Genomic DNA, 14,506 nt, shown 5'->3' on the forward strand with positions numbered 1-14,506 from the left:
ACATTTAGGTAGAAAACTGCCTCTGGTCCTTCGATAATGTGGTTTCACAAGCCGCAAAGAAAACGCAGCACCCAAGCAGGTTATTGGAGCCACCAGATAATGTGAGTGAGAGGAACAGCAGAGGCTGAAGGCTGTGCTTTGCGCAGACGGCCTGGAGTGGAGGGTGACAGGATGTACACTAGAAAAAATGGAAATCTAGATAGGTCATTTTTTTCTTAAGTTAAGTGCATTTGTTCTTGGATTGAGGAGGTAAAAGAGACCTTTTGCCAATGGAACAAGACAATTTACACTTAAAATAAGAAAACACAATTGCATTGTCTTATTTCAAGTGCATATTATCTAATTATCTCATTTTAAGAGTAAAAATACTCATTCCATTGGCAAACTATCTCATTTACCTGCTCAAATTGAGGGTAAATACACTTAATTTAAGAAATTTTAACTTATTTCTAGATTGTTTTTCCAGTGTAGGATAACAGCTAGACAGAGGCAACCATTGGAGCCAATTTATTGTTACCTTTTCTAGCTGTAGAGGCAAGGATGCATTTTTGTCATTTCTCTAAGGGTAGGATGCATGTGTTAAAGATATGCATGGGCATGTGTGGGTGGAGCTATAAGTGGGTGTTGGCATGTGTCTGGAGCTGAGTGATTCTCTAATGAATATCACCTGGATCTGCTCTGAGGCTGTTTGTTTGTTTGTTTGATTCAGAAAGAGGCTAAGGCAGGGTGCCAATATTTCTGTTGACCGCAAGTTTAAAGCAAAATAAGTCTGCAAATCTACCTGTTGTACAATGCTTCATAGAAAAAAGGGTACAATAAACATCCCTAACTGTAGTAAAGCTTCATGTTTCATCCTTGGATTCAGCGCGTCGAACAGATCCCTGCTCTCCTCTCAGTGACTAATATTTGGTTGATACTCGCCTACACTAGCATACAAAGTATTTATGGATCAGTGCTTCTTTGCTCCCTTAGTACGTCTGCTTCTGTCGTCTCAAATCGCCCGTCGGTCTCAGCAGAAGACCATTCACAAAGAACCTGGTTCTGGGTTTGATAGTTCTCTGAAAGGGAAGGTTTCCCTTCACCGTCTCCACATGTTCATCTAGGAGAAGCTAATTCTGCAAAGCCAATGACTGGATGCAGTCAGCTGATTTTACTTTGGAAACTTTTAGCCAATCTGTCTGGAAGATTTAGTTGAAGTACCTCTGTAAAGAGGCTTGGTATTAAATGTGTGGTGAATTTGGTATGCATAAATAAAAATGAACAGAAATTTAATTATTACCACACTGGAAAAAAATTGGAATCTAGATAAGTCCACATTGCATTGTCTTATTTTAAGTAAATATTATCTAATTATCTTATTTTAGGAGTAAAAATACTAATTCCATTGGCAAACTATCTTATTTACCTACTCAAATTAAGGGTAAATACACTGAATTTAAGAAATTTTTACTCATTTCAAGATCGTTTTTCCAGTGCAGAATGATGAAAATATATGCTTAAAGTTAATGGAGAAGATTGAGATCTAGAAAAAATAAAATGACCAGTAATAAACAAAGTTTAACTAAACGCTTGTTAATTATTAAGGCAACTGACCAAAGTAAATTTTTACCAACAAAAAATAAATAAAATAGAATATAAATAGAATAAATAATTGTTATATCTCACATATAAAAATAGATCATGTTAACTTATTTTGAACCTATGATGACTTTAAAACCCTCAACAAAACAAATTAACAATACAAGAAAATGAAAAGCTTTTTAGTAACTTCTTCACTGCCTGAATTATTTACGTTGGTTTTTCCATCTTCACTTAAAGAAATCAATAAACTTGATATGTATCATGAATTAAAGATCAAACTTTTTCTTTCTGATCTAAATAAAATTTTGTTTTCTTCCCCGTTTTTAAATTTAGCTTTTTGTATCTTACTGTTTACTGTTATGCTACGTACGTTCACACCAAAAGCAGCAAAGGCAGCAAAAAGGCGCCAGCTGCTTCATTTTTTAAACCTGTACAAGTTTAGTTCTGATGCTCAGCTGGAGCAGCAAAGCTCCAGAAACGAAGCAGCACGCGCCTTTATGCTCCTCCTGCTGCTGCGGTCAGAACGTAGCATTATTAAAAACCTGTTTTTAAAACACATGTAAAAAATATTATGGTTTAAATTTAAATATCTGCAAAAACCTTTTTTTTTTTAAAAAGACTAATAAAAACACTTAATAAATATGAAATGTTTTAATTAACAGTAAATTTAATAAATAAACAACGAACATATGCTTTTTTTAACAAGGAAATGCACAAATAGCTTAACAATCATAACTAAAGTAACTAGTTAAATCTTAGAGGATTAACTCGTTACAGTAAAACTCGGCGTAGAAATGTAAATCTGGTAGATTTGTGAAAGAGAAAAGGTAAAGCATCCAATTGATAGTTTGATATCTGAGGAAAAACAAGTGTTTCTAGAATATTCCATCAAATATGCCCCGGAAAGCTTCCTCCTCTGCGCTGTGGGAAAAAAAAAAAATAATTAGAATTAATCATCTACGGAGCCCCTAAAGGGACATGGAGGGAAAAAGTAAACTTTTACGAGATCCTGCAAAACTTTTGCGAGATCCTGAAATAGTTTTGCGAGATCCCGCAATACTTTTGAGAGATCCTGAAATAGTTTTGCGAGATCCCGCAATACTTTTGAGAGATCCTGAAATAGTTTTGCGAGATCCCGCAATACTTTTGCGAGATCCTGAAATTGTTTTGCGAGATCCCGCAATACTTTTGCGAGATCCTGCATAAGTATTGTGAGATCCTGAAATAGTTTTGCGAGATCCCGCAATACTTTTGCGAGATCCTGCATAAGTATTGCGGGATATGGCAAAAGTATTGCGAGATCCCGCAAAACTTTTGCAAGATCCTCAAATACTTTTGCGAGATCCTGCATAAGTATTGCGGGATATGGCAAAAGTATTGCGGGATCTCGCAAAAAATAAACTTTTGCGAGATCCCGCAATATCACTGGTGCGACCCGGTTCCGGATAAAGCGTGAGATGACGACGACGAGATCCTGCAATGCTTTTGCGAGATCCTGCATAAGTATTGCGAGATCCTGAAATAGTTTTGCGAGATCCCGCAATACTTTTGCGAGATCCTGCATAAGTATTGCGGGATATCGCAACAGTATTGCGAGATCCTGCAAAACTTTTGCAAGATCCTCAAATAGTTTTGCGAGATGCCGCAATACTTTTGCGAGATCCTGCATAAGTATTGCGGGATCTCGCAAAAGTATTGCGAGATCTCGCAAAAAATAAACTTTTGCGAGATCCCGCAATACCACTAGTGCGACCCGGTTCCGGATAAAGCGTGAGACGACGACGACGAGATCCCGCAATACTTTTGCGAGATCTCGCAAAAGCATTGCGGGATCTCGCAAAAGTTCTTTTTTCCCCCTCCATGTCCCTTCAGGGGCTCCGTATTCATCAGATCAGGAGAAACAAAATGAATGTGATAAAACAAGGGAGGTCCGACCCAGTGGCATTTTTTAACAACCATTACTGGAGTTATTGACTCAGAACTCGATATTCGTACCATTTCTGAGCTTATCTCAGCTGCAACTGAAGCAAAAGTTTTACAAAATTTATTTTCAAACAAACAAGGTTTGCTTTATTTTTTCCAACATGCTTTGAAGAACTCGGTCTGAAACTATGTGCAGGAGATCGTTTGGCCAACAGGTTGAATTTCAGCTCATCCCTCCATGAATAACCTAAAGACTAAAACCAGGCTTAGTGGTGACCGAGTCACATATCAATTTAAATAAAATAGTTATTTAAAAACACATTTTTCCTCAGGTTATCTTAAAAAAAACAGCATTTTTAACAACTCGGTGTAACTAAAGAGACATTTGTGTCTTTTTATGAATTTAGAAGAAAACTGGGAGGTTTATATGAAAGGTTTGTCTATGAAAATTTACTGGAAAAATATCTGATATAAAAACATGCAGCATCTTAAATGTCATTGGTCAGTGGGACAGATTCCCGTTACTAATGTAAACCAGTATGACCAGTAATTTTACTGCACTGTAAAGGAAAAGTCGCTCATATTCAGAATTCAAACTTCTTAAAGTACTTTAAATATGAAATTATTACACACTGTTCAATAAATAAGTGTTTTTAATTCAGAGTAATTTTCATGTGAATGTGCTTTACTGGAGGCATCCATGTTTGTCAAAGAACACTACTGCCACCTACTGGTTAGTGACGTCACGGTGCGGTATCGGCTGTTGATCAAGTCCCAGTGCTGTATCTGGTGTTTGTCACAACGCGCTATTATCCAAGTCATCTTGAAAACATTCTTCTTCCAAATGTTGGCTACATATTACGGGTTTTTTCTCTGGCCAGAAGTTCGATGGCAAATCCTCCCTCTTCAAGTTGGCGATCCAACGACCAACCCGTCCGTGGAGGATCAGGAATCAGAAAGGTGGAATAACTCTTTTTTTTTCACTTTTACCCGATGTATTCCAGCATCCAGCTGCCATGCACGTGGGCATTGTCAGTTTCACTATAGCTCTGGTGAATTTCAATGGTGAAGTCCTCTGGAAATCTTCAATAATTGTTGTTGATTGCAGATGTGTCTAGTAGTTCCCATTGATTTAGCTTGTAAAGCAGGGAGAATGGCGCTAGGCTTACCGCACCGTGACGTCACTGCTGGAAGATGGCAGGAGGGAGGGGCTACTATATTTGGGCAAAAATGGCCGCTCCCAGACTCAGTTATCGCGACAAACTTTATTAGTTAGATTTTTTTATTGATTAAAGCTAAATTAATTTAATCATCGCGACTGTATTAGTTTTAGGTATAAATAATGATTTCCTTTAAACTGATGTTTTTTTAAATCAAACATAATTTGAACAAAGCTTCAGACCTCAGGTGACTTTTAACACATTTGCGGTGGAAAAAGTCCTGGTTGGAACCTCCCTAGTTTAAACATGAGCAGGACATCTTTAACCGTACCTCGGATTAAGAGCCGAGCTGGAACCGGGTGGCTGCGTCACCGTGGAGAAGAAATCCAACCTTCTGCTGACCTTTCCTCCCACAGTCTGTGCTGGGAGCTTTTGGGGTGTTATTACTGGGAGCCCAGTGCTGTAAATGTTTGGTCTCTGCACAAAGAGAAACACAAGAACACAGGAAACGCACAACTTCCACAAATGTAAAGAACACAAGAAGAAGAAGAAGAAGCCACGACATACAGCCCCATGTATGTCAGTCAGATTGATTTCATTCGTAAATGTGAAAGATGGGTTTTCCTTTACAAAACCATCCCATGAATTCCACATGTGATTCTCATCTTTCCCATGTGGGCAATATTTTTGACATAGGATCAAGTATTTTGGTCACACGTTCTATTCAACATCTGATCATACGTGGAACTTGTGATCGCATATTTATTACATGTGAACCACATACACTGCAAAAATGACTTTGAAACAGAGTGCGAAATACGGGGGGTTAATGGGGGGGTTAATTAACTCATGGGTTAATCGACCCCCCCATTTATTTACCGCATGAAAGCTGCCGAACCAATTTCACATGTGGTCAGATCATGTGAACGGAGAGGAGCGCCCAGCAATTCCCGCTCCCCGTTCAGGAGGACGTTCACTCATTCGCTCCGCCACTCAAAGCTGCTCCAGGACGCTCCGCTCCAAATCAGCTCCACGCTCACCTACATTTTCCCGCCGCTTCGGCGAAATCGCTCCACGCTCAATAAAAATTTCAAGAGAAGGCATTTTCTGACATTTTTCCTTCCTGTAATGATGCCAGGGCCCTGGGACACGCGGCGTCTGATTTAATGAAGCGACCGATACATGTGGATCGTCTTATTGAACTGTTAAATTATCTCACTGTTTCCCAGCTGTGAACGTAACACCTCGCTCCATTCATGTTGCCCCGCGTTTCCTATTTAATTATTCATTTATTTTACTGGACTACATTAAAAAAAGGTCACTTGGCATCCCACGGCAAATGAGATAATGGCGTTTAATGCATGTATGAGATCCATTTTCAAAAACAGGCTCTTAATATAACGATCACTTTCTGTAAACCCACTCTGTATTGTTCAGTATAGTTGGTGTATTAGTGTTTCTTATGATATTTTATCCCACTTTTTATCCCACAATATGCAATCCTCGTCTTGGCGATTCTGTGGTAAGGTTGAAACTTAGACTATGACAGATTTTATTGGCACAGCTTACAGCATAGGCATTGGCCTTGGTTTTAAGTCAAGCATTAATTTAAATAGTCGGAGCGAACTGGAGCGGAGCCAAATTACGGAAAAGGATTAGGGCCACTGAAAAATAAAAAAAAGTTTACTGATTTTTAAATATTATTTCAATTTAATATGGGAAAAAAATCTAGAATTCTGACTCTATCTCAGAATTCTTAATGTAGATGGGCCCCATGAAGGCAGAGATGTGGAGCACTCAGCTTCACTGACAGGAACACGTTGGTGGAAAATGATGGAATTAGGATGAATTAGGTGCCCTATTTCATTAATGGAAGAGCAGAAGGTGATTAAAACAAGAGAGCTAGTTTAGTCTCTATAACAGACATGGCTACAGCTTGATGCTAACATTTTGTTAGCTAACATAATTAATTTAGAATTATGGAGAAAAAAAAGTCAGAATTCTAAGATTAAAGTCAGAATTCAGATTTTTTTTGTCATATTATACTGAAATAAAATGTAAAAATCAGTTAACTTTTCTTTTTTTTAATGGCCCTAATCCTCTTCCATACGAAATCCTCATTCCAGCCTTTAAATTTAAAACCGCTCCGCATGTCAGACTTAATAATATTACTTCAGCGATAGTTTCAAGGTGTTGCTTTATTGTATATCTCGTACCATGTCCTTTGGTTGTGCTGTTCTTTTTTCATCTTGTTACAGGTGATGAAGCAGACTGAAAATGTTTGGTCATTGTCTCCTTTCTATCTCCTCTTTCTTTCATCTTTTGTCCTTTTTTTTTTCTTTTTCCCTTTTTCTTCTGTTTTTCTGCTCTATTTACATTGCAGTGTCCATATGAACTGTAAAACTCCCTGCATAATTATAAGAAAGCAATTTATATGCATGAAACAAGTGGAGCAATATGGCAATTGCGATACCGCTACACTTGTGAAAGTAAAATCTGTTGGGCTCCTTTTGGCATCAAGACAATTATTCTTATTGCCACATTTCCAGACAGGACACTGTAAAAAAAACAAAAAAAAAAACGCTCTGCTTTCAACCATATTTCTTCCCCTCCTCTCCACCGCTCCGCTCACATGTTTTGCATGTGGTACATGGGTTTGTGATTTATTTGTCAAAAGTTCCTGGATGCACAAACCTGTTGGATCCAGTCCAAAGTGATTCTGTTCTGGGATATGAGGGAGTGACTGGAATCAGAGGGTCCAGCTTCCCTGACCTCAGGTCTTGGAACTGATCTGAAACAAACGTTGGATTGAAAGATTTTATTGAATCACTGGAATGTGTGTAAGCAGTCAGCTTTGTCTGAAACCCTTTGGGCCGGTAGAGCCCAGCGCTGGGCGGTTAGAGGCCTAACCTGAGTGGTGTGGTGAGACTGGGTTTGACATGTGTGCTGCTGATAAACACTGCTGATGATGTTGCAGCACAACCTATAGAAACATTGAAAGTATGATTATCACAGACAAATGCAATTGTGAACACTTATTCCACAAATAATAATGATCACTTATCTTATGTAATAAAAAAAGCCTTAAAATGTTACTTTAATCTAACTATACCTGACATACGGTGTTTCTGCTGCACCTCAGGCTGGGAGCTGGTCGTACACGGAGGCGTCTCGCTGGAATTCAGCAAGTTTTCGTCGTCGAAATCTCCCCATTCATCCCATTCATTTCCCAGGTCAAAGGTCACGGTTGGTATTTGGACAGAAGAAAAACGGCTCTGCTCTGAAGCCACAGTGGAGCGGTTAAATGCTGCACAGTCGCCCGTGCTGCTCTGGTCTATTCTCTGTCGGGAGCTCAGAGGCAGGGGCGTCAACCAGGAGGAATCTGGAAACAGAAATTGTTTAAAAAATGGGGACATGGGTCACGTGCGCTAACCGCCTTGCCACTGAAGCACGCCAAAAACAGGCAGAAAATAAACTAACAATCTAAACAATCCATTCTCTTCATTCTGTAGCGTTTCTCTTGGCTTTGCTGCTTCCATTACTTTTATCTGGTTGCTGTATTTTTTTGTCCAGTAAGATTTCAGCCTGTGTTTGTTGCTATGTCAGTCTAATCTGCCCAGGGCCTTCAGGATCAGCAGTGCTGCTGATGTTACCTTAACAACATTAGTGAGGATCGTTTTCTTCAATGAAACAGATTTCAGATTTGCTCCACAGGACCAGCTAGAGGCCCCGCCCCTACATCAGCATTTTCTGTCCTCTGATTGGTCAGTTAGAGCGAAATGTTTCTCTTTCATCTCTGGTGAGGATGATAGATTTGATTTTCATGCTTTATGCTCCGTTTTATCTGGTAATTAGATGCATATTGAATCTGAACGGCTCCTGATGATGTAAATTTCATTTTATCCCAGCGCTGCGTGTCCCGAGCCTGTGACATCATCAATGACCCCTCACCCCCCCACCATGGACTGTTCTCCCTGCTGCCCTCTGGGAAGAGGCTTCACAGCATTCAATGCAGGACCAGCAGGTTCTGCAGCAGCTTCTTCCCCACCACCATCACACTGATAACTGTTGAATAAAATGGGTTATTTTATTGTTTTTTATTATATTTATTATAAAAAAAGAAAAAAAAACTGAAATGTTAGAACTGTAAATACACAGCCATATGTGTTGGGATCCTCAGGCTTGCCCACCAGAGGGCGCCGAGGATCCTCTTCTGCTCTCTTTGTCTTTTCTTTAGGGCTGGAGTCACTGTTAAGGTTCTGGAGTTTACCCTCTGCCTCCAGCAGAGTGCGCCGTGGGTCCTCCTGAGCTGAGCCTCTCACACACCTGTGGCTGATCTACTAATCAGGAGGACCACAGTATTTAAGCTGCCTTCAAACCTTGATTCCACCCTGCACTGTTGATCTTAGTTGGTTAGCTTCCTGAACCTTCTGCTATAGACTGAGTCTTGGTTGTTCCTAGGTCGAGACCAGATTCTAATCTCTCCTTTATCTGTGCCTCACAGGAATCCTGTCTCCTCGTGAAGCTCTGGATGAGCTTAACCTCCTGTCTCCTCGTGAAGCTCAGGAGGAGCACCCTCACTGGAACCCAGTCTCTGGTCTGCAGCTCTGGTGGAGCTGCATCTTAGGAAACCAGTCTCAAGCCTGAAGCTCTTGAAAAGCCTAACCAGCTAATCTGACCTGGTGAGCCAACCCGAAGATTTCTACGTGGATGAAACCTGACGACTTCCCTAGAGGTTCCCATGTGGATTTCCCCTGTTGTTCCCTACGGTGAGCTGGAAGCTCAGCCTGTAAGATCCCTCGTGTTTTCCCCTGTTGTTTTCTGCAGTAAGCTGGAAGCTAAAACCCAGGACTGCCAGGCTAAGCCAAAGCTAGATGCTTAGCCTAACCTGAACTCTGCTACCAGCCATCTCCCGTTCCCTGCACAGACCCCAGTGAACCAGTCCACTGCCTGAACTGTTTCCACTTTATTATCTATGTGCTTGTGCCTTTAATAAACTCTTTGGACTTTTACCCGAGTCTCCGTGTGTGTTCTGCATCTTGGGCTTACTCTCTTAGAAACCCATCCTGACAATATGTTTATATTACTGTTTTTATGTATTTTTTGTTACTATTTTCAAGGCTGCACTTTAAAAAAATGAAATTGTCTAGAGCAGGGGTCTTCAACGTTTTCCAGGCCAAGGACCCCTAACTGATGGCAAGATGGAGCGGGGACCCCTAATTATATATATATATATATATTGTGTTATATAAAACTGGTCCTATAGTTGTTCTATTACAGATGGAGTAATGTAACTAAAGTAATCCCTCCCTGGGATTATTAAAGTATTTCTGATTCCTGGTTGATGGAACAGGTGTTGTGAATGAAACGGTGTCCAGCTTGAAAGAGCTCCTGTGTGTCGCTGAATGTGAGCATTGATGACTGAAAGACATCTTCTGCCTCCATTTATCTGTTTACTACAGTCTGTTGGATTCATGTTTATGTGGATTTAAAAACATTTAAATTAGAGGAAAAAATTGCAGCATGGAATGTTAAAAAAAGTCTAATCAACCAAACTTTCGCGACCCCCATGCAGTACCTCCAAGGACCCCCTAGGGGTCACGGACCCCCTGTTGAAGACCTCCGGTCTAGAGAACTGTTAAAAAAATTTATTTTTGTTTACACTCGTGTTTTCAAAATGTCAAAAATAAATCTGTCAAAGTAAATGAGGAGGAGCTGCGGTTAGAGAGTGGAGGATATCTGATGTCTTAACTGGGCTTTTTGCTTAACTGATCTCTTTATTCACCCTCACTAATCTTACTCTTGGTTATACTATACTATCTATAATATATATAAAAGGAAACAAACAGAGAGGGAAAGGAAAGTAGTGTAGAGAACATGGATCACTATACTTTTGTGATGAGCAGGCGCTGCAGCAGAAGTTTGGGGCGACTCTGCCCTCCCCTCAGGACCGTTGGCAACATATATGCAGTCGTCTGGAAGAGAATTATGATCATTTAAAACGAACCTGAAACATCCTGAACTGAGACCTTAAAGGGAGGTTCTGCACGGGAAAAACAATCTAGAAGTAAGTAAAAAAAATGACTAAATTAAGTGTATTTACCCTTAATTTGAGTAGGTAAATGAGATGGTTTGCCAAGGGAATTAGTATTTTTATTCTTAAAATAAGATAACTAGATAATATGCACTTGAAATAAGACAAATCAATTGTGTTTTCTTATTTTAAGTGTAAATTGTCTCGTTCCATTGGCAAGATGTCTCTTTTATCCTCAATCCAAGAACAAATGCACTTATTTTAAGAAAAAATGATTAATCTAGATTTAGATTTTTTCCAGTGCGTACACAAACCCTTACTGAGAGCTACCAGTCAGCAACAACCACATCCGTCACCGTTTCTCTATTCTCTCACGTTCTGTCTGAAAATGTATCGAGTTAAAAACAAGGTTAAGGCTGCAGTTTGTTTACCTCGGTCAAGATCATCCAGACAAAATACATCAGGCAGCTGAGCGCAGTCTGCTGCTGTCAGCTCAGGGTCTGCAGCTCTGAACGCATTTTCTGCACGCCTGAGCAGCAAACATACAGAAAAAAATAGAAATATTAAAGAGCACGCTCTAACTAAAAATACAAAATAATACAAAATATAGAGGACAGTGTCTTAAAGTTAGCAAAAATAAAAAATTCCGATTTAAGTAAGAAAAACAAAGATCTACTACAGCTGCAGATCGAGAAGACATTTCTATCACACCAGCTTATACGATTAGAATAAATTCAACCCAATAATAAATAAAGATCATATATTATTTTGTAGTCTAATAATCTCTTTTTTCCTTATTTTCTTATGGTTTCTGGTCTACGGTCCATTAAGATGTTGCAAACCAGCCTTCTAACGATTAAAACTATTTACACACAAATCCCTGATTATTTCTAACGACTGATCAAAATAAGCTGAATTGCTGAACCATGGTCAATGATTAGGGACCGTATCTATGGCGTCACATTTGTTCCATTATTGTTGACAAGCAAAAAAAAAAAAGCAAACCAGAAAGTAACGTCTTAATCAGAAATTAATCAGACGTTTTCTCAGAAATCATTTTCAAACGTCTTTTTCATATATTTATTTTCTTTTTGTAGATTTTTTTTTTGCAGATTTGATATTTCAAGTTTTTTTTTTTTTACTTCTCTTTTTCACATTGACTTTTATAAATCTCATTTTGTTGAAATTATGGTAAATAGACCAGATTTTCTCCGCTTCTGGATTGACGAGCGAAGACGCATTTCTATTGGTCAACATTGAAGTTAACGACATTTTTATCAGTCAACTTTGTATTGTGCTTAAACTGAAAGGAATGTGATCTATAAAATGCAATGAGGTGAGTTTGTAAAAATATGTATATTTTAAAAAAAATTAATAGAAAATAGAAAAAAACAGAACAAATCGAAATGACAGCAAAAAAAAACACATTTTTTGTTTTCAACTTCCAACTTTCCACATTTCAATGTGCAAAGCACGTTCTTTGCCTGCATTAATGCTGGAACAGAATTCCCTCCATACTTTCTGAGGATATTTTTAAATACGGGCCCAGAAATAACCCCCTCTGATTGGTTTTATTAGCCCTGCATGAATAGGTGAGTGAAAGGTGAATACCAGGAGACAGAGGGAAGCGTTCCTTTGGGTTTGTAAGCAAACTTCTGCATGTTGACAGCCTCTTCACTCATTTTCATCTGAAAAACACAGAACATGAACATCAACTCATTAAGCAGATGAAGTAACATGGAGCTCATTATTTCACATGTGAAAGACATGACATATTAACCTTTTACAGAGAGGAACTTTAAAGGAGCTTAGAAAAAGTTCCACACTTTTGCCGACTGAATTTAAGACTCTAACTCAGACCTTTTCAGACAAATGGAGCCTCGGGCGGAAGTTCAACTGAAGGAACGATTACTTACCTTTATCGACCTCCGCACGGGCCAATCAGTTTTCAACCATACCTCCATGAAAGCCAATCAGCATCCATAGTTCATGTTAAAGTCGTAGGGAAGTTATATTAAAACGTCAAATCATTGTGGCTTAAAAAGGTATATAAATGTACTCTCTATCAGTCCCAGAATTTAGAACATTTCTTAAAATCTTTTTTTTTCATTATCTTCTGCAGGCCAGTTAGTTCAACGTCAGCCTGAACGCCTAAATTCAGCCAATCATATATCAACGGTCATCTGTCAATCAAATGTTTTCGGTCATAGCATCTTGATTCATGTGTCGCAGCTAATATACGCAACGGTTGAAATCAGAATCCTTTCCTTTCCCATTGAGTTGCGTCCCAGTGTTCACGGGGATGGACGTCTGTGTCTTCGGCAGGCGTAGAGCTAACAGAACTGGCAGCGTTGCGAGGCGAGGGCTCAAACATGTACGGCTGGAAGCCTTCTACACCAAACCAAGCTTCTGCCGCCCTGGCGTCCTCTTCCAGAACATCTTCGTCCCCGCTTTCCTCCTCTAAATAAAAAATGGATGACGGAGGAGACTCATCCACGACCTCCGACACTAAACTCTCCTCCTCTTGCATGTTTCCGCTGTCCATAGCGTTCCTTGACAGCGTCGTTTCTAAGTCACCAATTTAGTGCTAATTGGTCCCAATGGAATTTCCCATTGGGAACCTGCTAGCACTAAGTTGCTAACTGGTTAGCAAGATGCTTCCCACAAACCGGCCACAACCAAACTTGCTTGCCAACCTTCCGCCCTTGATAATCGACCAATCACATTCACTTTATTCACTCGTGTAAAGTCGTTCACCACTCGGGAGAATTCGGAAATGCAACGGTTGGAACGGCCTTTTCTCTACAACTTTAAAAGGTTTCCAAATCCACATCTCAGTCTGCTACCCAAAGCGCAGGCGGTGGATGCGCCGTCTGACTTCAGATGACCCCGATTCAACCCCCCTCCAGCCCCTCCTCCACCATCGTAGCTAAAGCTTCATCAGAGCGTCATTCCTCCTGGACTCTTACTGCGTTCCCTGTCTCATCTTAACTGGTCAGTCAAAAGACCGCCATGTTGAGCCTGGTTCTGCCAGAGGTTTCTTCCCAAAGGGAAGTTTTTCCTCGCCACTGTCGCTTCATGCTGGACAGGTTCTCTCCACCTGTGTTATCCAAGCTGGACTTCCATCTTCCAGGTCCCTGAGTGAAGCTCTAGTATCGGCTCAAGCGGTCCACTGGATCTCCCCATAAAGCTCAAGCACACTGTCCTGCCAACCAGCAGTCTACAGACTGACCAACTTCATCCATCTCCACTCCTAAAGTAAATTCAGCTCTACTGTTTCTTGCTAAGGTTTGAGTGCCAAAGACTAAAGTAATTGTATCAATAAATTTCTTTCTTTGTGAGTTTTTCAGATTGAAAAATGTTTATTTTCTGACCCTTGTGTGGAGTAAAAAATTTTGAGATATGTTTGTTCTTAGCCTCACAGGCTCCAAACGAAGGTCATGAGAGATAAGAATGAGTCACAGCCTCCTTCATGGCATGAAGGGGAGGACTGCTGTTATTAGAAGATCCATCTGACCAGGGAAAGATAGATTAACCTAACAGCGAACGGCCTTGATCAACTCAAAGTTGTTTTTCCTCCAAAGGTTCAAAGTGTGAGAAAGTTCTTTATGCAGGGGGTGGGTTGGTTCCCCTGGGGGGACTGTGTGTGTGTTGGGATTTCTGGAAGGTATAAATGTTTGTACTGAGGTTTCCTCAGTCAGAGCTCTATCTCTCCGTCTGAGGACGTTAAATACATTTGAATGTTTCTTGCAAGAAATGCTTCTGCCTCAGCTTCCTAGCTCCACAGCAGGCTGTGATGTGGTTTGAG

The 14,506-nt window shown here is 40.0% G+C and overlaps 1 protein-coding gene across 1 annotated transcript in view; it reads right to left on the minus strand.

Moving 5' to 3' along the window:
• Window positions 1-2,251: 2,251 nt before the first annotated feature.
• Window positions 2,252-14,506, minus strand: part of hfm1 (helicase for meiosis 1) — a 58,199-nt gene continuing 45,944 nt past the window's right edge. Inside the window, exons 33-40 of the mRNA XM_038302482.1 lie at window positions 12,310-12,386; window positions 11,130-11,227; window positions 10,556-10,639; window positions 7,777-8,046; window positions 7,575-7,647; window positions 7,359-7,455; window positions 4,996-5,141; window positions 2,252-2,502 (exon numbers count right to left, since the gene is read on the minus strand). Of these exons, the coding sequence (XP_038158410.1) occupies window positions 2,457-2,502; window positions 4,996-5,141; window positions 7,359-7,455; window positions 7,575-7,647; window positions 7,777-8,046; window positions 10,556-10,639; window positions 11,130-11,227; window positions 12,310-12,386 (891 nt within the window). The 3' untranslated portion in view covers window positions 2,252-2,456. The remainder of the gene's footprint in view (window positions 2,503-4,995; window positions 5,142-7,358; window positions 7,456-7,574; window positions 7,648-7,776; window positions 8,047-10,555; window positions 10,640-11,129; window positions 11,228-12,309; window positions 12,387-14,506) is intronic.

The sequence above is a fragment of the Cyprinodon tularosa genome, unplaced genomic scaffold (assembly GCF_016077235.1).
Source record: "Cyprinodon tularosa strain WSP-4 unplaced genomic scaffold, ASM1607723v1 ctg490, whole genome shotgun sequence".
Lineage (NCBI taxonomy): Eukaryota > Metazoa > Chordata > Actinopteri > Cyprinodontiformes > Cyprinodontidae > Cyprinodon > Cyprinodon tularosa.